The sequence below is a fragment of the Poecilia formosa genome, unplaced genomic scaffold (genome assembly GCF_000485575.1).
Source record: "Poecilia formosa unplaced genomic scaffold, Poecilia_formosa-5.1.2 Scaffold240, whole genome shotgun sequence".
In the NCBI taxonomy this organism is placed as follows: domain Eukaryota; kingdom Metazoa; phylum Chordata; class Actinopteri; order Cyprinodontiformes; family Poeciliidae; genus Poecilia; species Poecilia formosa.
In genome coordinates, this window is record NW_006800179.1 from 887,778 (window position 1) to 913,402 (window position 25,625).

The 25,625-nt window shown below is 42.4% G+C and overlaps 3 protein-coding genes and 1 long non-coding RNA gene across 8 annotated transcripts in view; 3 read left to right on the forward strand and 1 right to left on the reverse strand.

Moving 5' to 3' along the window:
- The window catches only part of cdc14ab (cell division cycle 14Ab), a 30,179-nt gene extending 26,776 nt beyond the window's left edge, over positions 1–3,403 (forward strand). For all 3 annotated transcript variants that reach the window (XM_016680355.1, XM_007569434.2, XM_016680356.1), the window contains one exon: positions 2,315–3,403. In XM_016680355.1, coding sequence (XP_016535841.1) covers positions 2,315–2,344 — 30 coding nt within the window. In that variant the 3' untranslated portion in view covers positions 2,345–3,403. The remainder of the gene's footprint in view (positions 1–2,314) is intronic.
- Positions 3,404–5,219: 1,816 nt separating this feature from the next.
- On the forward strand, positions 5,220–18,761 carry vcam1b (vascular cell adhesion molecule 1b). The gene is made up of 10 exons (XM_007569438.2): positions 5,220–5,436; positions 9,132–9,434; positions 9,511–9,801; positions 10,035–10,286; positions 11,246–11,512; positions 11,627–11,908; positions 14,333–14,635; positions 15,347–15,619; positions 17,251–17,511; positions 17,591–18,761. The coding sequence occupies exons 1-10, from the start codon at positions 5,409–5,411 to the stop codon at positions 17,749–17,751; spliced, it is 2,421 nt and encodes an 806-aa protein (XP_007569500.1). The 5' UTR covers positions 5,220–5,408; the 3' UTR covers positions 17,752–18,761.
- A 167-nt stretch (positions 18,762–18,928) lies between these two features.
- Positions 18,929–25,625, reverse strand: part of LOC107838327 (uncharacterized) — a 9,092-nt gene continuing 2,395 nt past the window's right edge. Inside the window, exon 2 of one of the 2 annotated variants that reach the window (XR_001664388.1) lies at positions 18,929–19,284. This is a non-coding gene — a long non-coding RNA (uncharacterized LOC107838327). Of the gene's footprint in view, positions 19,285–20,119; positions 20,581–25,625 lie in introns of those variants that run through there. The other variant, XR_001664389.1, reaches the window with a different exon arrangement.
- slc30a7 (solute carrier family 30 member 7) overlaps positions 22,871–25,625 on the forward strand; it is a 10,711-nt gene continuing 7,956 nt past the window's right edge. The window contains exons 1-7 of one of the 2 annotated variants that reach the window (XM_007569439.2): positions 22,871–23,033; positions 23,285–23,386; positions 24,358–24,471; positions 24,611–24,698; positions 25,036–25,165; positions 25,248–25,469; positions 25,548–25,595. In XM_007569439.2, coding sequence (XP_007569501.1) covers positions 22,954–23,033; positions 23,285–23,386; positions 24,358–24,471; positions 24,611–24,698; positions 25,036–25,165; positions 25,248–25,469; positions 25,548–25,595 — 784 coding nt within the window. In that variant the 5' untranslated portion in view covers positions 22,871–22,953. Of the gene's footprint in view, positions 23,034–23,284; positions 23,387–24,357; positions 24,472–24,610; positions 24,699–25,035; positions 25,166–25,247; positions 25,470–25,547; positions 25,596–25,625 lie in introns of those variants that run through there. The other variant, XM_016680397.1, reaches the window with a different exon arrangement.

Below are 25,625 nucleotides of genomic sequence, written 5' to 3' on the forward strand. Positions count from 1 at the left end.
TACAGAAATCGGTTCCGGCCGTACAGAAATCGGTTCCGGCTGTACAGAAATCGGTTCCGGCCGTACAGAAATCGCTTCCGGCCGTACGGGCCGCGGTCGGTGCATCCGGTCCTCATGCAGCTGCAGGCGGAGGGAACGCCTCGCCGCTGTGACTCGTCTGCTGAATGTCTCCGTGTTTCTGTTTCCTGTGATGTTTGGTCTCTGAAATCCTTCCAGCTCTTCTGTAAGCGTGTTGATCAGGGAGCCGAGGGTTTTCTCTGCATCGGGAAACTTTAGCTTCACTAACTGCCAGAGCTGCTGCTGAGACGAGGAATCGCTGCCACAAAGTCTGAGGCTGAGCAATGAGGCACAAAATGTAAGAACGTAAAAAGATAAAATATCTGAGAAAGCATCAAACAATGAAACCAGAAGTTTAAAAAAAGACAGACATCATGATGATGTCATCGCTTTGAAAACTTCTGATTGGTTAAAATAAAAATTACATTTAGAAATGTCACAGTGACCACTGATAACATTCAGATCATTTAGACATCATGTCACATTATAACCAAAATAAGCTCAGCGATTATTAAATTTACAAACATAAAAATGCCTGTCCATCACGTTTCCATGGAAACTCAAATTCACAGAGACACCTTGAACGCACCTCACTGCCTGCTGTAACCGAATGGAAGAAACATGAAAAAATATCAAATTATAACGTTTATGGAGTTTTTATTACTTTGTTTTTGTGTTTTAAAAGCACTTTGAGCTGCCTGCTACTGAAATGTTCCCTATAAATAAACTTGGTTATGTCTAATTGATGCTCATCAGATGAAAATTATCTTTTGAATTCAAAGAAAGTTTAAAAAAAATCTCTAAAAATGTTCTCACTAATTTTTCTGGCATTTAGCAAATAGAGATAATTTTGCTGCTTTTATCTGACCTGAAATAAAATGAGTTTTATCTGATTGATGTTCAGACAGAGACAGACAAATCTCCAAGTTTCTTTTTATTCTGTAAACTTCTGGTTTCATCTGTAAGAAGTTTTCAGAACATAAAAACAAGAATCACCAGCAGGCCTCAGTCTGGGAATCGTTCCAGGAACGGGGAAGGCGGCAGATGAGTGGAAGGAAAAACTCTTGGTCCTGATCAGATCTCGGCCGACCCCAGCCCTTCTTATCTTTACATGCAGCCGTGCGAATCCCTCCCAGGAACTCCAGGAGTCAAAACCAAAAGTAAAACGCAACAAACCTGCTGCGATTGTTGCTGTAATTAGGTTTACAGAAGCCGGCTGGAGGAGAACGAGGAATTCCCCTTTTTCCGTTCAGGGAACAGAAACCTCAGGAATGCCGTCTCTGACTTTCATCCTTAAAACAGAAGATTATTCAGGAATGTTTCTGTTTTTCTACTGAACTCATGTTTAACATCCAGTCCACGTTTTGGTCCCTGATTTTGTAATTAAAGAAAGAAGCCGTCTAATTATTAATCGGTTAGCCGATACATCCGCTCTGCACTGCATTGATCCTTCGCTGAGAAGCGAAGGCTGTTATTGCATGTTGGTTAATAAAATGTTTATTGTCTCATTTAAAAAGGAGTTTAATTATTTCATTTTCATCTTTCTGTTTCTAAAATTGTCTAAAATAATTTTCAGGGGTGAATTAAATTTTTTTATAATCGATAATTCATCACAATAATCAATTACTAAATTAATTGCTGTGCAGCTCAGTGACTTTGCTGAGCAAGCATGTGGCGACAGTGGACAGGAAAGACTCCTTTTTAACTTTAAAGCTGCAGTTTGTAACTTTTTACAGAGGATTGTCTTTTTTTGTTGTAATATATATTTTTATCAGTTTAACTCACCTTAAAGCTGCAGTTTAACTTTTATAAAGCGCTGCCAATCATCCTAAACGCGCTGCTAAAAAACTTAGTTACAGGAACACTGTTTATCCTCCGTCATCGGTTGCTATGCAGCATTAGCATTCACAACAGGCTATGCTAGCTGCAGCGTAGCAGAGAGAAAGAACCACACGAGGGTGATTGGCAGCGCTAAGCCCCGCCTCCTGGCTCTGATTGGTTGTTTCTAGTGAGCACAGATTTTTCACAGATTATCTGTTTCATTTTAAACTATATCGGTGTGAGACACCATCTTCAAATATGTGAAATGTATATATTTATTGAGGTTTCACACTGCAGCTTTAACTGGGGTAAACTGGATCAGAACCAGGCTCGGTTGGCCCGGTTCTGAAGTCAAACAGACCGAGTGATTTTCATTAAACCAAACTGAAAGTTTCCCGTTTGACGACTCAAAACGTTCCTGTGTTTCCTCCTCCAGTCTCTTCAGTCGGAATACATCCAGTACTAGAACCCGCGGCCCGACCCGAGGCCCGACCTGAGGGTCCAGAACCACCTCCTCCTCTGACAGCTCCAGCTTTGAATCGGGAACCCGAATAAACCGGCGAGAGCTGGACTCTGGACTCAGACTGTATGTGAGCGAAGCTGTGTGTAAATGTGACCCGATCGGCTCCACAGCGTTTTATGTTCCTGACAGAACAACTCGGGCTTCAAAGTTCTTTTGCAGGTTTTTGGTTTCGTTTTGATAAACGGGGACGGTCAGCTGATCGGCGGCTCACCCCGTCGCCATGGTTACAGTATTTACGTCCAGTTTTGGTGAAGACGGGACTTGGTCTGAAACGCCTTAGAGAAGCTTTAAAAAACAAACTTTTATCTTTAACGGACTGAAAATAGACGGTTCTCTTTCTCAGGTTCAGATTTACGACACCAGCAACAAAGAAGGAAAAAAGTTTTATCTGTTTCAGTTTGACGCCTCCAACATGCCTGGAAAATAATGAAATGAGCAACAAAACTTTAACTAGGCTAAAATGTAGCTGTAGTTGCCGTGGAGACATGAGCAGAAGTGTAGTTCGAGTGTCGTTTTTACGGTCGGACTGAACAGTTTTACCAGCACAAACCAGCAGCTGCCTGCAGGGGGCGCTCAGCAGATCACATCATGTTATATTTTAATGTTTACTAATCGACTCGTCTTAAAAATTGTTACATGTGTTTTTTTGTAAGCCGGATCCGTCCGAGCCCGTCTGATTTTTGTCCCTCGGCTGAAGAAGTTCTGGATTCTTCCAGTAATCGGGTCCAAAGGCTCGGTTCCGACCCGTATCACACCTCCAGCTGGGAGAATTCGGACCGGAGCCGCAGTTTCAAACAGGCCCAGAGTGCCTTCTACACGTTATCATGAAGAAGAGACTTTTATTGTGGCGGTCCCCAACAGGAAGTTGTGTGGCTGCTGTTTTAACCATGAATGTTTTTTCATCTGTATTTATGTCACTGAGACTTTAAAGGGAAGTCAGAAAATAATGTTTTCTCTCAACTGAACCAAGAGTTTCTGCACAAATAAAAACAGGAAACACAATCATTATTTTTCTCTTTATTTGAGTCGAAGCTTCTGCAGGAAATAAATATATTCATGTTTGAGTCGAACACAGTTTCTTTATGAATTAAAACAGGAAGTAGAATAATTATTATTCAGTTTGAGTTTCTCCAGTCTGGTTGGTGTGAATTTAAATCATTTTGTTCTGGTTGGATCCATCTGCACTAAATTCATTGTTTTTCTATAACTCTGATGAGAAATGAACTGAGGATTCTGGGAAATGGAGTTTGTGCAGGAAAAGAATAAAACCTCAGTGGAAAGTAACTGGGCTGGACAGTGGCGCAGTTGGTAGAGCCGTTTCCTTGCAGCAAGAAGGTTCTGGGTTCAATTCCCAGCCCCAGTCTTTCTGCATGGGTACTCCAGTTTCCTCCTAAATTGCCCCCTAGGTGTGTGTGTGTGTGTGTGCATGGTTGTCTGTCTCTGTGTTGCCCTGTGACAGACTGGTGACCTGTCCAGGTGACCCTGCTTCTCACCTGGAATGTTAGCTGGAGAGGCAGCAGCTCCTCCTGACCCACTAAGGGTGTGAAGAAGATGGATGGATGGAAAGTAACCAGTTACTGTAATGTAGTACAAAAACTCAGAAGTTTGTTTGCAAAACTTTTACTTGCTTTTATTTTCAGTGAAGCATTATATTCACGTTTGAAGTCATATTTGGTAATGACTAAAAATATAAATAAATATAATATAAATAAATAAAATATTTTAAAAAATATTTCATGATGTATGCTAACGTCTTTTGTTTTGGATTCTTATTTAATTCTTACATCTGCACAAAGTAACTTTTAAAGTAAAATTTACTACAGTAACATTTTACAGTGCTCGTTTAGTTTAATTTTAAACTCTTCACCTCTGAACTTTGAGTCGAGTCTGATCACAAGACGCTGATCAATAATCTTCACTCAGTCTGTTATCAGTTAATCATCTGAAAGACGTTTTATTTTTAAGAATAAAACTTTTACACCTGGACTTCTAAAACAAAACCTGATTTTTATTAACGGCTACGATTAAGTGGAAATGAATCATTCTAAAAGTGAAATTTTATTTTATTTTGAACTGGTTGGAAATGTTAACATGTATTTTAAATAAAACTTCAAGAAATAAATAAAATCGATTCCTGGTTCCAAAATGATCCAATAATTATTTTTGCCAAAATGTAGCTAATAAAGTTGATATAAATCCTGTTTTTATTTGAATAAAATTAAGTTTAATTATTTACTTTGTGAATTATTAAGAGTTTAATTACTGATAAATTAGTTTATTTTAATACATTGTATTTTAATTAAATTTTATTTTAATAATCTCTACACCAGAGAATACAAGTAATTAAAACACCATATTTCATATTTATTTAATGACTCATTAATTAATTGAATTGTCTCTTTTTGAATCATTTAGTTTCGTCTCATTTAATCTCATTTCCTCTGACTAACTTTAAATGTTTTTTTGTTTGGATGAGAAACTGTTTTATCAGAGTTAATCTATTCTTTTTATAAACTAACTGGTTTAGTATGTAGACAGATGGAAAGTTTCCATCCAAACTATAAAACATTTAAAGTTAATTTATCAGAGGAAATGAGATTAAATTATTTTGTTATTTAGATGAGAAACAGATTAAATAGTGAAACTGAAGCTACGTTCAGGAACATAAACATTCAGGTCCAGACAGAAAAGCCTTCTCATTATGAAAGTGAAACCTGTTCTCCTTCTGACCAGCAGAGGGCGCCGTGGCCTCCTGCATGAAAACATGTTCTCCTTCTGACCAGCAGAGGGCGCCGTCGCCTCCTGCATATAAAGGCGACCGATCAGAGGGGGGCGTTTCTGTTTCATCAGGACTGTGGGGGTTCATGTGTCGAGCTCATTTTCTGCTTCAGACTCAGAGACGGAGCACAAAGGAGAGAGACGCTGCTGCTCCTGCTGCTGCATCCATCCGTCCATCCAACCGTCCATCCAACCGTCCATCCATCCGTTCATCCATCCGTCCAGCAGGATGGACGGCTGCCTTCAGCTCCTCTCAGGTGAGATTCTGCGTCCTGTTTATGGTCAGAAAACTGTTTTTTTGTTTCCTTTCATTGAAGCGTCTCAGCGTCTCTGATTTCATTTGAATAATAAAAGCAAAGCGGCAGAATCTCTGTTTAACATAAAAATGGCTCCAAATGATTAAATTAATGGAAATATCAGTTTATCTGAGGCATTGATCATCAGCCGATCAGCTGATAGGTTCACAATCAGCTGATTAATTCATCAAAATGTTGAAGATAATCACTGATTTCTGTTAAATCAATCTAACTCAGGGCTGTTTTTTATGGGTTTGTCTCTTTATATTTAATAACTGTTTTCCTCTCGTTATTCGCCTCGTTTCTGAGCGTCAAAGCTGCGTTTTTCAGCCCGGATCCGGTTCGGTTCTGTTTGTTTTCAGTGTTTGTTTTCAGTGTTTGCTACTGATTTAAACGTCAGCGTTCAGCCGTTTGAAACAGGTCTGTTTGAGATTTAACTTACCTGTGGGGATCAAAGGTTTTTAAATCAAATAATCAGTTTTACATCATTAGTTCATATTTAGAATAAAAACTGTCAAAACCAAAATGATCCTGTGTGTTTCTATTTGCCACAGACTTCTATAAGATACTAAAGAAATGATTTGTGTCTAAATGCTCACAGTAACTGAATTTTAAATTTATTGGTATTTCTTGATGCTTTTATTGAACAAACAGTGGAGAAAATAGTAAAACTATCAATCCTGACAGTAATGACAGTTTTGGGGATTTTAAACATCATTAATTTGTATTTATCATCAAAATAATAAAATCCCTGTCATTATAAAAATTTGTCCTAATTTTTTTTTATCGTCGTCCTGCAGCAGAAATGTTTTTCCGTAGGTAAAGACATTACATTTTCATTTTTTGCTCCTTTTTTGTCTTGAAATTTTTCCCCAAACGTCTCCAGAACCAGAACAAGTTTTTGGCACAAGCGAGGAATTACACTTTGGTTTTTATCCCTCACTGTGTTCATACATTAAAAACAAATATATAAACTTTAGAGGAAGAAAAATAAAGGATAAAATGAGCCATATTTTAATAAAAAAAAGAAAAAAGGAAGTTGGGTTGTTTCATTTATTTCCTAGTAGAGAATCTGTCTGTTCCGGCTTTAGGCTGCTCGTTTTGTTCATCAGAGACAGAAACCATTTCTGAAGGTTAAAGTATAAACAGTTTGTGTCCAGGATGTGTGGGGTCTGCAGAAATGTTATGAACCCTAGAGCTGTAAAAGTCCTGGATGTGTTAAAAGGCCTGGCATGATTTATTGCTGTCTGCCTCTTTACGTGTAAAATAAATCATAAAGCATGATGTCACTCAGAGCACAGAAAGTTTTCACACCTGGTAGTCCAGCAGACTCGGTTCTACTGGATCGTCTACTGCGGCGTTTTTCTGTTACATTTGTTTTGTTCAGTTTTTTTTGTTTCTGTGTTTTGGAGTTTGAATCATTAATGTTTTTGCAAAAGCAACAGCCAGCAGCGCGTTCACACCTGTTGGGTTCGATTCAAGCTTTATTCTTCTGGATATCCAAATCAATTCAATTAAAACGGGCCTTATGTATCTCAAAGGCATAATAATGTCGTAACTCTGATCGTGAGCGTTGCTGTTGATTCTGTGGGAACGAATTCTCTCCAGTAGCAGTCAGTCTCCCAACCAATCTAAAGAGGCCTCTGACTGAAGATTGTTGCTATACGACAGTCTCGCAATCATCATGACATGCTAACAGCTAATATCCGATAATCCTCAGTAACATGTCCTGGATGACATCATCAGTCGTTAGCTAGCTCTGCTAACCCGCCTCCTTTGCTGTTGCAGCTTCTCTTGAACTTCCTACTTCTCTCTCTTTGCGTCCGTTCAGGCTGCTTTTCAGCTCCTCTGGGGTTTGGGGTTGTAGTTCAGGGATTATTTGAGCTTTTGAAATGCTAATCAAAAACAAACAAACAAAAAAACATTGTTACCATGGTTACAGATCATAACAACTGTCCAAAAATAGAGTTTCAGAGCAAAAATCTCCTTGTAGCTGCTCAACATCCAGAACCAGAAGGAATGATGGCTAGAAAAGTTTTTATAGATTTGATCCATTTATTTATAATGAATTTTTTTATTTTTGTTTTTTTGCAGGATTAAAGATGAAAATTATCAAAATATTTTTTGCACAAATAAATAAGACATTTTAGTGTCTTTTCTCAAACTGCTGCAGTTTTTACTCACCTGCAGATTTCTGCATCAGAATCATCTGAATACTTTCTATTTTTATCGTTTTACTTTCATTTCTTTAGTTGAACTTTTAGGAAATCTGTTGTTCCGACCTTTTCTCCCTGGACTAAAATCGCTCTGATTGTCTCATGTTTCCGTTCATGTGGACAGAAGGAACACAGCCAGAACACACGGCTGCTGAAGTCACCTTTGGCATCAAGATGATCCTTATAACTGTCAGGTTAAAGAGGCCCCTGCTGCCCCTGCTGCCCCCCCGTCGGTCCCAGCTGACCCCCTGTCGGCCCCTATTGGCCCCATCAGTCATCCACCATACTTTTGTTCTTTAGGCTTAATTTGTTTCTTTGGTTAGATCTGTCTGAGACAAAAATTATGTTATGTTTTGTACAATACAAAGTTTTCATATTTTGTTATCCGTAGAACCAAGTAAATCCAAAGTCTTTCACTGAAAAGTCGATTTTGTTGCGCCTGCTTCATTTATTAAACTCGGCTGAAAATGGAAAGCATTTTGAAAGGAAGTGACCCAAATCCCGTTCTTAGAAATTAGATTAAATTTGTTCAATCGAGCCCAAATAATTTGAAAGGAGTTTTGGATAAATGATGACTAAAATCCCCTTCCTACCAAAAAATATATATACATAAAAACAGAATTCTTTATTTGATTTATTTATTTATTTATTTATTTATTTATTTTTTTTATATTTTCTTGGCTCAACGTTTGTCACGTTTTAGACAAACGTGATGAAAAGTTTGGACACCCCTGCTTTAAAGGTGACCTGTTATGGAAAATTAATGTTTTTGTGCTTCAACTGCTTCTAAAAACAACCAAAGTGCTTAAAAAGCACCCAGATGTTCTTTTGTTAATGTTTTTGGTGTCTGGGAAATTCATTTGCCATTTCAAACATCTCCCGATTTTTTAAGTTTTTTTAGTGACTATGCCGTTACCTAGCAACCCCAGTGGAATCTAGCCCTGTTACCTAGCAACCCCAGTGGAATCTAGCCCCGTTACCTAGCAACCCCAGTGGAATCTAGCCATACTACCTAGCAACCCCAGTGGAATCTGGCCCCGTTACCTAGCAACCCAAGTGGAATCTGGCCCCGTTATCTAGCAACCCCAGTGGAATCTAACCCCGTTACCTAGCAACCCCAGTGGAATCTAGCCATATGACCTAGCAACTCCAGTGGAATCTGGCCACGTTACCTAGTAACCCAAGCAGAGCTCCAGCATGTTTGGTCAGCTGGTTGTACTACTGGATGCGCTGTACAATGGCTGCTGGAAAAGAAAACAGTTTTGTTGTTGTTTACCATCCAGAAACCACTTGCTGCATTTCTTGGGGGTTGTCCAGGAGGCTCCACTTCTGCTTTTCAAACATGCTTGGTTTTTAGTTGCGTGTCTGTTTTCAGAATGATTTTGTGCCAAATGTAGTGTTCTACCCTCACCTGTCCTGATTTGCTGTTTGGCTCCGTAGTTGTGCTGCTGATGTCATCGTGGTGCGTTCAGGGCCTCCAGGTCAGCCTGTCGCCCAGGCAGCCTCTGCTCCAGCTCGGCTCCCACCAGCGCATGGTCTGCCAGGTCCACGACTGTCCCACAGAACCGAGCATTACCTGGGCCACCGTCAACGACCGACCCCTGGGGGCGTCCATCAGTGCCAACAGAACCCACTCCATTCTGACCTTTGACCCTGTTAAGATAGAAGACGAAGGGCAGCTGACGTGTAAGGCCAGGTGTGGAGATAGACGGGCGGAGAGCCGAGCCTCCGTCGGCGTTTACTGTGAGTTCCTGACCCGAGGCGAGTTGGGCCCGGTCGGGTTGCTGTTGTTGACGCCATCTCTGTCCTCTGGTTCCAGCGTTTACCTCGGACCCTGAGATCGCCGGGCAGGACCGCCTCAGGGACCGCGTGGAGGCGACGCTCACCTGCCGGGTGCCCAAGCTGTACCCCACCGGGGACCTGAACCTCACCTGGGTCCGAGGAAACATGGTTCTGAACAGCACCAGAGGGTCTGGGTCCAGCTCCATCCAGTTCCTGCCCCTCAGGGAGGATTCGGGAGAGAACATCACCTGCAGGGCGACGCTGGAGCTGCCAGGTCTGCCGTGGGACGTCAGGACCAGAGAGACCAGCACAACCCTGAATGTCCGCTGTGAGTCAGACCTTTACTAACCGGGTCAGAACCGTCTGAGCCGTGATCAGTCTGGGTGGAGAATTGATCCGATTCTCTAAAATCCTCCATGCGACCTTCAAAGTCCTCAATCAGACTCATGGAATTCATCTTCAGTTTTAGTCTGACCCTCTGAATCAGTCGAGGTGTGAACACGAGTCTGAAACCCTCAATTCAGCGTCTGAATTTCAGCTCCTCCTCCTCCTCCTCTGCAGATGCTCCTGTCCTCATGAACATATCCGACCCGGTGGAGGTGATGTCTGGCTCTCCGCTGACTCTCAGCTGTTCTGCTGAGGGAAACCCCGAGCCGACCATCACCTGGACGGCAGGCGGTCGCCCTCTGCCCGGAGGTCGCGGAGGTCAGCTCGTCCTATCGGCGGTGAAGCTTTCTGACGCTGGACGGTACGAGTGTGAAGCCAGAAACTCAGAAGGAAACCGGACTGCAGCTGTAAACATCACAGTTTTAGGTAAGAATGAACGTTTTGTTTAATTTGTAGCCGCATTGCAGCGTGACGTCATGCTAACAATGACTAGCATTGGTTTTAGCTATCAAGTTGACAATATAAAGTGCTAAATCTTAAACGTACGCATCATACGTAAAAGGCAAAGGGGCGCAGTGCTTTGCTGCTAATTGTCAACACTGACAAGGTCAGGAAAAAGTTTTAATTTAAAACATTACGATGGAGAGGGAAGTAGGTCAGCTATGCTAGCTTGATTTTGACAAGCTTAACATGAAGATGTGCTGCAGAATTGTGTTTCGGTTCAGTTAAAAAAGAAAGGAAAACATCGACCCACACATTAACTCTGACATCAGTAGAACAGGGGTTGCTAATCTACCACCGCTGTTAGCTAATAGCTAATCTACCACCGCTGTGTCAGCTAATAGCTAATCTACCACCGCTGTGTTAGCTAATAGCTAAACTACCACCGCTGTGTCAGCTAATAGCAGCTAATAGCTAATCTACTACCGCTGTGTCAGCTAATAGCAGCTAATAGCTAATCTTTCAGCGATCATTTATTAATAGCCTGAAAACGTAAAACTGTAACTGAATGTTCTGATCTTTGTGTGGGAAATGTTTGCATGTTTTTGGTATTGAATCCTGATACGCTAGTGGAGCTGTTGTCAGTCACTATGGCAGCGAGAATGAGAAAAACGAGACAATGGGATTGGTTTTGAGTTATTCTTCAGCGGTTTTTCTGCATTATTTTTCCCTTTGCTGAGGCGCAGTGCACTGAATTACTAATCGCTACATCATCCAGGTGTCATTTGGTCAGCGGTTCTGCCGCAGCGGCGCCGCTACGGACGGCAAGGAATGGAATCATCTTTTTGCCCTCCAGCATGCGAGAAATTTCCAGATGTGAACAATAACATGCTATAATCTGTTTTTTGTAGTCCTTATTGTCTTCTTCCTGTTTTCTCGCTTAGCTCCGCCCACCAGCACCTCCCTCTCAGTGGATCCAGGTGAGGAGGTGGTGGAAGGCCAGCAGGTGAATTTCACCTGCAGCTCTGAAGGAGCTCCGCCTCCCAGCCTGGTTCTGAGGAGGAGGGGGGAGGAGCTTCTGAGGACTGACTCCGCCCCCCTGCTCAGCTTCAGCCTTCCCTCCGCCTCACTGAAAGACTCCGCCCACTACGAGTGTGAAGCCTCCAACCAGTATGGCTCCCAGCAGGAGTCCAGGTCCATCACTGTGAGCGGTACGTCTCAGCTGACCGACCGGACCGTGATCCCGTTGGATCCTGCTGGATCCCACTGGATCCCACTGGATCCCGTTGGACCTGGACTCACTCTCTCCGTCCCTCTCTCCTCAGCTCACCCGCTGCAGCTGTATTCCAGTCCTCAGGTGTCAGCGGAGCGCGGCTCGGCTCTGATCCTCACCTGTAACGCCTCTGGCTGCCTCCATCCTCCCGCCTTCAGCTGGAGGAGGACGGACCAGAACCGGAACCGGACCCTCCTCCAGAGGACAGAGCCGCAGGACGGCCAGTCGCACCTCCACCTGCTGAACCTAGACCTCCAGCATCAGGGAGGCTACAGCTGTGAGGCCGAGTGCGACTCGGTCATCAGGACCAGAGAGATCCACGTCCAGGTCTACTGTGAGTCCGACCCGCATGTTTCAGCCACCCTGCTGGTGGTGGGGGGGTTCAAGAGTTTGGAGGAAGTCCTACTGAACTGTTTAATGCACACGGGAGGTAGAGCTGATGCTGTGAAGTTAGTAGCACAAATCATTAGCTTTAGTTCTGCTAATGCTAACCTCACTGTAGCAGCGTAATTATTGGAAGCTAATGCTGACACATAAAGCATTAACACTAGTTCAGCTAAAGCGTCACATCAACATGGTAATTAGTAGAAGCTAATGCTAAAGCACTATTTATAAACACCAGTTCCGCTAACGCTAAGGCAGTATGCCAACATAGTAGCTAGTAGGAGCTAATGCTAAACCCAAACCTCATTCAGTCAAACTTTTGTAAAATTACAGTTCAGTTTATCTGAAAAATTAAATTGGGGAAAGCTAAGTGCGCTAATCGTTTTCAAAGCTAACTGAAGTGCTCAGCATAAAATTAGCTTCGCTATTAATGCATTAGCACCCACCACTGGTGCCACAGTATGATGCTGCTACCGCTCTCACCTTTTCCTTCACACATTTCTTTACACAATAAAACTTTTCCAGAAGTTTTATTTGAAGAAGCGCCCTGGGTTCGACTCCCAGTCCTTTCTCTGCCTCCTTTTTCTGTCTGTCTGATTAATTAATAAAGGTCTCTAGTGTCAGAAAAATTAACAAATGTAATTTCATGTGCATTGGAGATGGAGATAAAATAAATGATTAAAAGCCTAACTTACTGTCATAATCATGCTGATAATTGGACATAAAGCATATTAGCAGTAATAAACCCCCAGATGTCGGACATAAACTCCCACAGATGATGATGTTAATATTTCCAGGAGTCTGGGTATCAGCAGTGGGAGTTTGGCTACCTGCCTGCTGATTTCAGAGGTTAAAAAGGAAACGGCTCATAAATCAGAAATTAGTTTGTTTTCTTCTCTGGAACAAACTGTGAAAAGCTGAGAGGAAATCATTCCAGCATCAATCTACAGGACTGAGTTTCATTCTGACACGCTGCTGCAGCTCGGCCTGCTGGGACGTGCCGCCGCTGAAGGTCGAAGGTCGGAAAGTTTTACATTGTTGATTTACTTCCTGACGCAGGCCGTTGACACCTCCTCCTGCTGTTGGCTTTTAAAAACGCAGCACAACCACCGTGGGAATCTGGTTTCTGGAAATAAAAGTGAATAAAGTTTAACTAGAAACAGCAGCAGCTGCTCTGGTTGCTTTTATTAAACCTGGAAACTGAAGGAGAGACGAACAGAAAAAGACCCAACGCAGCTGCTGAGCGTGAGAAAAGTTCATTTTCTTTGGTGTTTTCCTTCAGTCTGAGCTGCAGGCTGAGCTGAACGGCTCTGACTGACGGGACACGACCCGGCATGAGGAAGACGAACAGAACCAACCGGCCCAGGCACGCTGCAACCTGTCGGCTGAAACGGCTTCATCCGGCCGCTGAGCGTAGAATCCCCCGTTACGGCTGGCGGTCGGCTTTATGACACCATGATCAATCAGAGCCAGAAACACTGGAACAAAACCAACCTGGTTCAGTCGATGCAAAAAGAAATGGTTTCAAAAGTTTGGAATAAACAAAAAGAGAAAAAAAATTATGAAGACATTTAATAAGAAAATAGCAACTAATCGTAATTAATCAATCATCAAAATAATTGTTGAGTACTTTACTAATCGATTAATTAACTTCTAAAAGAAAAGGCCATTTTCTGAAAAAACAACACAGTCAGAGCAATAAGACAAAACTATACAGAGAAGTAAAAACATTTTGCATTTAGGATAAAAACAAACTTCATCTGTAAATATTTTCTACCCAAAGCTCGTCTAGTGACAGTTTTATCTTCACCAGGTTCAAATTCTGGTAAAACTTATTTATATGAGTGATGAAAACTCACCAGAAGATCATATTTTCAAAAAGTGTTTCCAGTTATTGTTGAACAACCAGCTGCTCTGGATTTTCTCCAATGTTTGCTGTCGACATTTTGCTTACGGAGGATTATGGAGCGCCGTAATCTGACGTAAACTACATGAGTGGGAAAAAATCAGTTCAAAAGGCTAAGAAATGGATTCATAAGATGAAGAATCTTTATAATTTCATTATGTTTTAAACACACAATGCAGCTCCAGTTAATTTTAGTTTTTCCAGATTAATTACCTTTTTTATTTGTTTTTTATTTCAGTTATTGAAAATGTTCTTTCAATTTCAGTTTTCATTATTTTATTCACTAAGGGAATTTTATTGCTTTTTAGGCAATAAAATGTTTATTTTCTTATTTAAAAAAGGAATTAAATGATTTATTTGTGTCTTTATTGTTTTTCTAATATTGTATAAAAAAGGTTAGATGATAAACTTACAGTTCAGATAAATGAGCAGCTGGATGTTGAGTTCCTCTGACTGGTTTCTCTCCAGCGTTCCCATCTGACCCTGTTCTGGAGGATCCCGGTCCGGTCCTGCTGGGCCAGGAGGTCCAGCTGCGCTGTGATGTCACCGACATCTTCTCGTCCAATCAGCTGCGGCTCCGCTGGCTGTCGGGGAACCGGACTCTCATGGTGGAGATGCACAGGTTCTCCGGCTCCCTGCAGAACGTCTCATCCATCCTGCAGCTGAAGGCGGAGGCGGCGGCGCGGGTCGTGACCTGCAGCGTGGAGCTGCTGACGGCGGACCGAGACGTCTGGAGGTCCAGAGGAACCAGCGTCACCCTGCAGATCCACTGTGAGTCGTCTGGGTTTCAGGGAACTCAGGCTCAAACGATCAGTCGGTTCAAATACTTCAGTAATCGATTCATCGCTAACTGGAGAACACAAACTCAAAACAGACAATTTGTTGGGGAAAAAAACAGTCAAAGCAATAATTAAGCTAAAACTACAAAACATATAAACTGCATTAGAGCTGCAGGATGGAACCTTTATAAGAATATTTGTTTCCATATTTGATGAAGCTGTGACCAAGTTGGGACACGAGAGATGATCTGAAAAAAACTGAGCTCCTCCACCTGCTCCCAGCGCCAACTACAAACAGCCAATCAGAGCCAGGAGGCGGGGCTTAGTGCTGACAATCACCTCTCCTTGTGACTAGCATAGCCTGCAGTGAATGTTAGGCTAGTTAGCTTAGCCATTGATGATGGGGGGATAAACAGTTTTCCTGGGACGGTGAGTTGTTTCTCCACCATTAACATATTTTATGTATCATTTTTGCAGCAGATTGTGCTATAAAATGCCACTGTGTGACTTGAAAACATAATACTGCTGCTTTAAATCTAAAAACTGAAATAAAATGCGGTTCTTTAAAAATTATAATTTTCCTGAAGGAGATATTTGTCAAAAAATTGTACATTGTTTTTGTTTTTTCAAAACTGGTCCAGTTTTTGCTTCAGATTGTTTTATTTTCTCTGTAAACTGTGAGATGATCTTTCTTCTGTCCCAGACCCTCCGAGGTCGACCGTCCTGTCCGTCTGTCCCGGTGAGGAGGTGCTGGAGGGACAGCAGGTGACGCTGACCTGCCGTTCGGACGGAGCTCCGCCCCCCGCCCTGGTGCTGAGGAGAAACGGGGAGGAGCTTCTGAGGAGCGACGCCAACTCCTCTTCCTCGCTGTCCCTCAGCATCTCCTCCACCCTTCTGGAGGAGTTGGTCCGCTACCAGTGTGAAGCCTCCAACCAGTACGGCTCCCAGTTGGTCTACAACGTCATCACCGTCAAAGGTCAGGAGCCACATTCATGCTAATCCGCTAACAGCAACTAATTAGCACTTTAGCATTAGCTTCTGCTAATTACCATGTAGCATTAGCAGACTTAATATTTATGATCAGTGCTTTAGGATTAGCGATGCTAACTTTTTGATCAGCGGTTCCCATCACTGCTGATGTACCAGAATATAATCCAGCTGATTTCCTCCAGACACCAATAACTTAACAGACTCCAGATCTCGTTTAAAACCTTCCTGACTTTCTCCCATCCAGTTCTCTGTTCTTCTTCTGCCGCCTGTTTCTTCTCCGTTCTGACGGGTTTTATTAAGGAAGTCGACATCTGGCTTCTTTCCACAAGATGTTCGGACAGAAATAGACTCTGATCCGACTCCTGAGTCACGAGACTCTTGAGCCGTCAGCCCGGCTGATCGAACCGGGTGTTGGTTTGATCCAAAGTCCCAGAAATGTTTCAGTCACAGGAGGCAAAGAAACCTCCAGAAACGTAAAAAAGCCGACAAACCGTGACGAGCAGAGCAAATCCTGACCTCCTGAACTTTACATTATTGTTACTGATGTATTTTCTGCCCGTTTTTGTTCCTTAATTTAAATGCAAAGGTTAAAGGTTGATGTGTTTTCTCTGTGGACAAAAATATTAGCTATCTTTTAAAATAAATAAGCTGGAGATCATTTTCATTTCAGATGTTCTGAAGTGGTGATTTAGTAGAAATCCTGTCCTAAAGCTGTTTGACCTTCTAAGAAATTAGCAGAAACCAGTTTGACCCCCAGTGTGATGACAGGTTGTCCGCTATCAGGTGATGATGTGCTGGTTAAAAGGTCAACCGGCAGGTCAAGAGGCCTCATCTGAAACGCTTTGACCCGCTGCTGCTAACATTCAGTCAGCAGAAACGCTGCTGGAAGACATTTCTGAGAAGCTCTTTGTCCAGAATGCTTCAGGTTCCTGCCAAACCCCGACAGGGCGACCAGCAAGCGGCTCCGCTGCTCCGCTGCCTGACGCCTCTCCTGATTGTTTTCGGTCAGAACCTCCTTAAAGTGTTGGAATTAGTCACAGCGCCGCCTCCGCACTCGCTTCAGAGATTTATCACAGTTAATGTCAGCGTGCCGAGAGACGGCCGGAGCCTCGATCACTTCGCCCAGCAGCAGAGGATGAATCACTGCAACAGCAGATTTTATAACTGCTTCCTCACAGCAGGAGACTTTTAAAAAGACAAACCGCAGCAAAACTCTGATGTGACGCACATTTTACCATTTTCTCTCAGATGTTGCAGAAAACTTAACAATGTCAGTTTACAGAAACCAAACCTACATAACCCTCTACTTCTCTGCCTGCCCTCCCACCTGGTGGCCAGGTAACCAGGTGGGAGGGTGACTGCCTACTTACCTTACACATCCAGACTTCTCAGTATTCAGATGTTGGAGATCTTCTCGCTGGCTTTGTCTCAGCTCAGCAAAGAGCTGGAGTTCCTGTTTCTGTAGGCTGAATGGTGAAGAGGTCGCTGCGTCATCAGCGTGTCGGTGAATAAGGATCATGTTTGGCTTTGAGCCTGAAGGAAGCAGAAAGGAGACCGGACTGGGCTGGGGTCGGACCCTCCACAGTAACGCCTCCGTTCTGCTTTCGTTTGGTTTAGCTCCCCCGAGGAACACAACCGTCCACATCTTCCCTTCTACGGAAGTCCAGGAGGGCCAAAATGTGACTGTGTGCTGCCGAACCATCAGCTTCCCTAAACCGGCGGTGATCCTGAAGAAGCTGAGCAACGGGACGGAGCTGTTCTCCACCAACGGCACCTTCCTGTTGGTCAACGTCACTTCCAGCGACTCGGGCTTGTACCAGGTCAACGTCAGCAACGACCTGGGCTCTGAGGTCAGAGTCTTCAGCATCAGAGTCAGAGGTCAGTGGAATCACTAACTCACTAAACGAAGGTCTCAGGTCGCATTTCATTTGGTTTTTTGCTGGTATTCTTTTTGTAGAGGTCAGAACCGGATTTCCTCCCGGTTGGAGCATCATCCTCTTCTCGGCCACCGGCATCGCCGCCGGGCTGACGGCTTCCGCTCTGATCCTCGACTACATGAGGAGATCCAGGAAGAAAGGCTTCTACCAGCTGCCACAGTCTGCGCCGCCGTCAGCGTGAAGCTAGCAGTGAGCTAACAGACTCTAAAATATGGCTGCTTCTCCTTCGGCCCTCTGGGACATCTGAACGAGTTGCTGAAGTTTTACAGCCTTGGTGTCTGATAGCAGCAGGACTGAGGAGGCGGGGCTTTGATTCGCTGAAATGTGGCGACGGATCCACTGACTGAAGATGTGTGGAGGCGACCTCTGATGCTTTTCTGCTCTGATTTCCTGCATAACATCGTCATGTGGCTGAAGCTAATCTCCCTCTGGATTCAAGCTTTCTCCAGAGGTCCCGCTTTTCCCAGCATACTTTGCTCCAACGTGGTGTTTTCCCTCCCACAGAGTTCCTGTTTTTAGTTTGTGTTTGAGATAATGAAATTTAATATCAAACAGAGATAAGAAGACAAAACTGTTTAGATGATAAGTTTATTTATTAAGGTAAAAAGTAATCAGATCAGCCTGGATTTTTGTTTAAAAGTATTTAACTCTCTTGTAAAATCAAAAATATTTTTTTGTAAATATAATTTGTTAGCTGGAAAATTAGCTGTGCTAGCCTTGAAGCACTAATCATTAGTAGTGCTGCTAACGCTAAAGTGCTACACCAGCATGTATTTAGCAGAAGCTAACGCTAAACGCTAACTCCCGCATTGCTTCGCAGCACACAGACGCACTGAAACATTTAAATTGGTAAAAACCTGCCAGGATGTGAAAACGGTCCTGAAATCCCGACTCTCTGCGTTTAAACGTGCTGCTGCCTTTTCCCTAAACGCCATTTCTACCTCATCTTCCTTTGAACGTTTGTCATGAGCCCGGCGGTAACCATGGATACGTAAATACTCTTTGCACATCTGGAAAGGCAGCTGTCCGCTGATGCTCCAGATCCATCTAAAAACCTGAAATGTTGTTCAAACTTTGGTTTCTCTCCGTTTGGTACTGACGCAGCTCCTGTTTTTGTCTCTGATTCTGCTGACTCTGCAGTTCCGCTCTCCTTGTTTTTAATAAAGATATTTATTTCCTGCCTCGATGCGACTCCATCATCTGATATCTTGGGATTTGTATTTTCTGGGAATTCCCTGTGTTTTCCTCCAGCTTTTACTTTTGCTTCTGCGGCAGTTTACTGGAAACCTCCAGGTCGTCTCCGGCCGTTACCATGGCGACGGTGGTAACTTTCCACGGTTTCTGGAGAGGAAAACGGCTTTTTTCTCAGGTTATTATTTAATTCATGATGATAAAATAAAAATGACACGAAACTTCATATCTAAACAACTATAAGTTGCTTTAAGTACAGATTAAACCCGGCTTAGTTTGGATCGTTTTTCCAGATGATTTGAAAGGAGCCGTTTCTGGCGGCTTTTGTCTCCGCCGCTGGTCGCCATGGAAACTGGGGTGTGAAGTGGACCGGGACCCTCGCTGGTGTCGCTGTACCCGGTTCAGCTCAGACAGACACACACAGTGGCGGTCTGTTTCGTCACCGGAACGCCGACTCCTCCGGTCATGTGACGCCGTCTCCATGGCAACCAGGCAGGTCCAGACGGCGAGAAACGAGGGAAAGCTGCAGGAGAGGTTTCATGTTTATAGACCAGAACCAGAACACGCTGTGGTACCGGCAGAACCGGCAGAACTAAAAACATGAGACACCTGAGAATGTTTACTGTAAAAAATAACAAACTGGTCAGTTTTTGGTATTTCCTGCAGTTATAATTGCCTCATTATTTTTAATAGACGATTTTATTTTCCTATTTTATCATTTTCTACCTGTGATGTTTGGTCTGCTGTGAAGCACTTCGATCAGCTGAGCCTGTTGTAAATGTCCTATAAATTAACTTAACTTGAACTGTAAAAATGTGGTTAAATCACAAATTTTTACCCTGATTTAAATGTATTCATGTTTCTGTTCATCCAGAACTGAAATGCTCCATATTTTTCTCCTGGTGCATTCACAGAAACATTGACAGAAAATAGAAAACACAGGAAATGCATCTGTTAAAAGAATGGAAAGTTCCTTCACATTTCTATGCTACATTCAACCTTTTTCTTTTCTTTTTTTTACAGTGTACAGTAAAACCTGCAGATCTGGAACACACTGCAAAGGAATAATATAATTTTCATGGTTCTGCTCGGCTTTCTAACCCTACAGCCAGAAAGAAATTAAAAGTGAAGCAGCAAAAGCAAAGGAGGTGGATTAGCAAAGTGAGCTAACAGCTGGTGATGTCATCCAGGTCTCTGCTATCTGGATGTTAATCTGTTAGCATCCTCATGGTCATGAAGCTGGAATACAGCAACAATCTTCAGTCAGAGGCCTCTTCAGGGGTGTTGCAACACTGACTGCTACTGGAGATCCTTCAGCAGCATCATCACCCAAAACGACTCTATGAAGATATTTGGTTGCATTGCAGTTTTTTTATGTTACATCCAAACCCACAACAATAAAAACATTGTTTAAAAACTTTGTTTAGAGATGAAATATTAGAGTAAAATCTGTTCAAGAACAATTAGAAAAACTTGATCTAAATCAAATTCAAATAGAAATGAAATCTTCCACTTCAAAAACATCCAAAGCTTTTGTAAAATCAAAGCTAATATTTCCCCAGAAGCAGCTTTGACACCAAACAGCTGCAAGAAAAAAGAAACGTTTCTCCTCTGAAATGACGGATCATCACACGAAACGTTTACAGGAGAAACTTTTGAAACTCTCCAGAACCTTTTAAAATCCTGCTTTAAGTCTTGAGTCTTCCAAACAGATGCTCCTGTCGGATCTGCAGCAAAACATCTCGAACTCTGGCTGACTCGTTGAACGACCCTGAGGGTCAAAGGTCAAAAACGCTCCATCCTGCAGAAATCTGCAGCACTAAAGAGACAAAAAGCCAAATTAAAATATGCAGGCAGAGATTCTTCAGGTCAGGGAAGCAAATGTTTCCATCTTCACTGTGAGGCAGGAAATACCAGCAGGAGATTAAAAGAACGAGACGCAGCAGAACGCCTCCGCACGCAGGGTGAAAGGTCGCGGCGACACGGCAGGGCAGCGAGCGCCACGCGGTGGAAAAACAGCAGAAGGAGCAAAAAGAGACATCCAGTATGATGATTCTGCTGAATCTGCAGAAAGCAGCGCAGCAGAGTCCCCAAGAGCCTGCAGGCCAAGGTCAGAGGTCAACTTCAGTCCAAGCTCTGCTTTTATATAAACAAGTGAATCTGAACTCAGCAGGTTTGTAATCTGAGCACAAACTTAAATAAAACCAGATTTTTTAATACTTTTAGGGAACATTTAATGCAGCTGCTGCAGAAACTCAGATTAGAATAAAAACAAGCAGATGATCTGCTGTTTTATCTCAAATTTACCAAGAACAAAATCTTACAAAATAATTTTGATCCAGTTCATAGAAAAAAATATATTAGTTTCATTAGTTTGTCTTAATTCAAGTGAACTAAGTTATTCACATTAGAAACCAGAAATACTTGGTAAGTTTTTGTGCTTTTGCAGTGTAACAAGGTAGATAAAGCTAAAAATCAAACAAACAAAAAAATTAACAATTCTGTGTGAAAACCTGTTTATAAGACTTGAGACTTGTAAACAACAAAATTAAACCATGTTTGACTCTGTTAAAGTCTGAATAAAAAATAATTGGTTGTAATCTGACACAATGTGGAAAAATTCACAAGTGTGAATACTTTGACAAAATAAAAAATAAAACAAAATAAAATAAAATGCACCATCAGTTGAGATGTGGACCTTCTGCTGAATAAAAGGAGGATCTGCTCCATATTTCAGTTTCTGAGAAAACCCGCTGGATGCACTCAGACTGTCCGCTGCACAGGAGCGCCATCTGCTGGTCATTTCAACCTTAAAAACAATAAGATTTATTTATTTTAAATCAATCTGAGCTTCCTGATTTGCTCGCACTTCCGTCTCCTGTAAAACCTGTAAACGTCTCAGAAACTTTATAAATACATAATAACAGTTCACTTTTTTTTAAATTGGTGATAAATTATGGTTCGGCTTCCTTCATGTTTTTGTGTCTGTTTTAGACAAACATGCAGAAATATTTTTAATTGGAAATAACATTATGAGAAAAGTTTGGTTCTGATTTTTCTTTGCTCTTAAAGGTGAAGTAATTTTCTTAAGCCCCAAAATTTTAAAAAGAAGCTAAAAATGAATCAATTGAGTTTTAAATTTGAAAATGACCAGAAAAATGTTAACATGCATTTTATGCATGTATTTAAAAATCTTATTCCTGTAAAGAAGTAGTGCTAAGACGGTTTCTACTGTGAGTTTTACTGCATTTTAAGGTAAATTTGGTTTCTGAATTATTTCTGTTGGACGTACATGAAAACGTAACTTAATTATTAATTTATTTCAACTGAAGCTGGGATAGTGGTTACATCTTAAAATGGACTATCATGAAGGCCACAAAGCATTAAAACTCATTGATTTTATGTAATATTCTAATTTTGGGTTTCAGTTGTTGTAATCATCAAAATGATCAGACTCACACACAGGGGCGGTCCTAGATGAAATTCACCAGGGGCCCAGGGGAGAACAAAAGAATCCAAACATGGCAACACGTTGTTTTAATATGTCAGGTGGTTGTAGATCCCCGTTCTGGCAGAAACAAACAGCTGAACCTAGCAGTGCAACAAATAACTTTTTAATTCATTTTTAAAGTACTGAACTTGTGAGTGTATGCTTTTGAACTCAATTATTAAAATAAAAAACTTTTAGAGGATATCCTAATTTACTGAGCTGTCCCTTCTCAATGGAAATAAATAAATTAATAAATACCAGACATAAAGGCGAAGCACTTGTCCAAATGTAGCTTTTTATTTATTTATTTTTTAAAGCAATGACTGATCATTAATCTTAGTCAACATGTTTCTTTCTTTGGCCCAATAAACCCCAAAAGGGGAAGCATCTTTAAAAAAAAAAAAGAAAAAAAAAAAAAAAAAACAGCAGCAAGCGCTTTTATTGTGAAACTTGTCCAAATGTAGCTTTTTATTTATTTATTTTTTAAAGCAATGACTGATCATTAAGCTTAGTCAACATGTTTCTTTCTTTGGCCCAATAAACCCCAAAAGGGGAAGCATCTTTAAAAAAGAAAAAGAAAAAAAAAAGGTGGGGGGAGGTTCAAGCGCTTTTATTGTGAAACCTGTCCTCGCCGGAAGTTGACAGTTAGCATCTCAGCCAGTTTACGTTCCCGGTGAGACTGTGGAGCGTCCAGGTGTAAAAATGTTACCTTTATCGATCAAAGATGATGAGTACAAACCGGCCAAGTTCAACCTGCTGGTCAAACTGTCCGGGTGGTTCAGGTAAGATTAGCGCTGCTAGCAGCTAGCCGCTAGCTGTGACTGTTAGCCGGAAGCTAACCGGTTAGCCTGAACAGATGTGTTTCTCTCGCAGCTCAATCTGCTTCAAACTTGTTTTTATTCAGCTGTCAGGCTGAAAACTGGCTGCTTTTAACTGCAGTTTGCGTGTTTGTGTCTGACTGGAGATTTTAATCCCTGCTTCCTTCGTGGGTTTATTTGTTGTGACTGCATGTTTGTTTCTGTTTGCTTTTCAGGTCGATTTTAGCTGATAAAACCTCCAGGAATCTCTTCTTCTTCCTCTGCCTCAACCTCTCCTTCGCCTTCGTGGAGTTAACCTACGGCATCTGGAGTAACAGGTAGGCTAACAGTCCGAGCAGCATCTCTCTGTGTGATTTCTGTTCTCTCGTTATGCCACGTAAGTGTTAGCAGTGTGTGTGTGTGTCCGTCATCTTTAATCTGAGACGCTGCAGTTACTCAAACTGCGCATGACAACGGAAACTCCTCCGGTCATCAGATATTAAAACTTTGAAAGGAAATATTCTCCTCTCTGTTTATCCCTCCATCCTGTCTGTCCCCGTTTTAAAACAAGACAAATAAAACTTTACATTTGCAGCTAAAAGTTAAACATTAAGCGATTCTGATGTGTTTGTAAATTTACTGTATTGTGCGCAATCACTTCCTGTCAGAACTGAGCAAGCTCTGCACTGGTGGAGACGTTATTCTGCAGTGTAGTATTAAACAATAGATAGTATAATAAAATAAAGCAAAGTCCTAATATGGGTGGAAATATAAACACTCCTAACTGCACTGACTGAACAAATTAAAGTTGTTTCTACATGCTGACCAAGATTGTGAAGCTGCTGGTGGATTTAAATGCAGAGTTATAAAATAAATGTGTAATTTAGTACATTTATTTACAAAAAACGTTTAAGTCGATTCAGCTGAACCTTTATCCAACATCAACAATCCAGAGACATTAATAGAGGTTTGAAACCTTGAAGCTTCAGAGAAGTTAAAACAAAAACAAATGGACATAAAAATCACTAAAGTAATAAAATAGATGAACAAATTACACAGGATGAACATCAAAGAAAACACCTGAAGTATGAAAGTTATAAACCTAAACTATAAATGGTAAATACAGATAAGATATTCATGATCAAATAAAATATAACATTTAAATATTTCTGATCAAATATAAAATATTGGCAAAAACAGTCAAATCAAATAGACAAACGCCATAAAAATGATTAAAAATAACAATTAAACCCAAGAAAGTCTTAAAAAGCCAGAGAGATTTAATCTCCTCCTCTTCCTCCGGGTCCAGTTTAGGTCTCATCTCAGACTCCTTCCACATGTTTTTTGACTGCACCGCCCTGCTGGCCGGCCTGGCAGCGTCCGTCATCTCCAGGTGGAGGTCCAATGACAGCTTCTCCTACGGGTAAGCCCCGCCTCCTGGCTCCAGGCCCCGCCTCCTTTCCCCAGACCCCGCCTACTGGCTCCAGGCCCCGCCTCCTGGCCCTCTGCTGCTCTGAGCTCGGCTGCTCGGGTCTGATCGTTCTGCCTTGTTTCACTTCCAGCTACGTCAGAGCCGAGGTTCTGGCCGGCTTCGTCAACGGACTCTTCCTCATCTTCACCGCTTTCTTCATCTTCTCAGAAGGAGTGGAGGTGAGTGTGATGACATCATCGCAGGTCGGACACATGACCTTTCTTTTACTCTTAATTTTTAGCTTTAACACTGTTGTTAGGATGCGTAACCGTGGCAACAAGGCGTCGTTTGTAGAACTTGGTGCAGCTGATTAACATCTCAAAAACTCAATGAGCTACGACAGCAAAATCCCAAAACAGGAAATAGATCAGTCTAATGTGGAACCAGCAAAGGAAGAACAGCGCCACCCAGTGGAGACAGTTCAGCCTTCAGCTGGTTGTCGGAGGAAAACGTTTCCATGTTGGACTGAAATCATGAATCATTTCCTCCAGTTTCTGATTTGTCCGTCTGTGTCAGAGAGCCTTGGAGCCGCCAGACGTTCACCACGAGCGGCTGCTTCCTGTTTCTGTGGCCGGCCTGCTGGTCAACCTGGTCGGGATCTTCGTCTTCCAGCATGGAGGACACGGACACTCGCACGGGGACGGAGGTAGTCCCACCTGGAGACGAGACAAACCCGCCGCCGAGCTAACGAGTCGTTTTTCTGAAATCCTAAACCTGTCGGTCCGCAGGTCATGGTCACAGCCACTCTCTGTTCAACGGCAGCCTGAGCCACGGACACGGAGGACACGGAGGACATGGGGGACATGGAGGACATGGACACAGCCACGATGGACATGGACACAGCCACGATGGACATGGGGGACATGGACACAGCCATGACAAACATGGAGATCATGGACATGGTCACGAGGGACACGGACATGGACATGGAGGACACGAGGACTGTCACAGTGAGACAAACGTCCGTCTCCTCTCCATCAGTCGAGACATTTTCAGAAAATCTGAACTTGTTGCTTTTTGTTCCTCAGACGAGCTTCAGCGCCCAGGAGAAGGATCCAGCAAGCAGATCCTACAGGGTGAGGACACACACACACACACACACACAC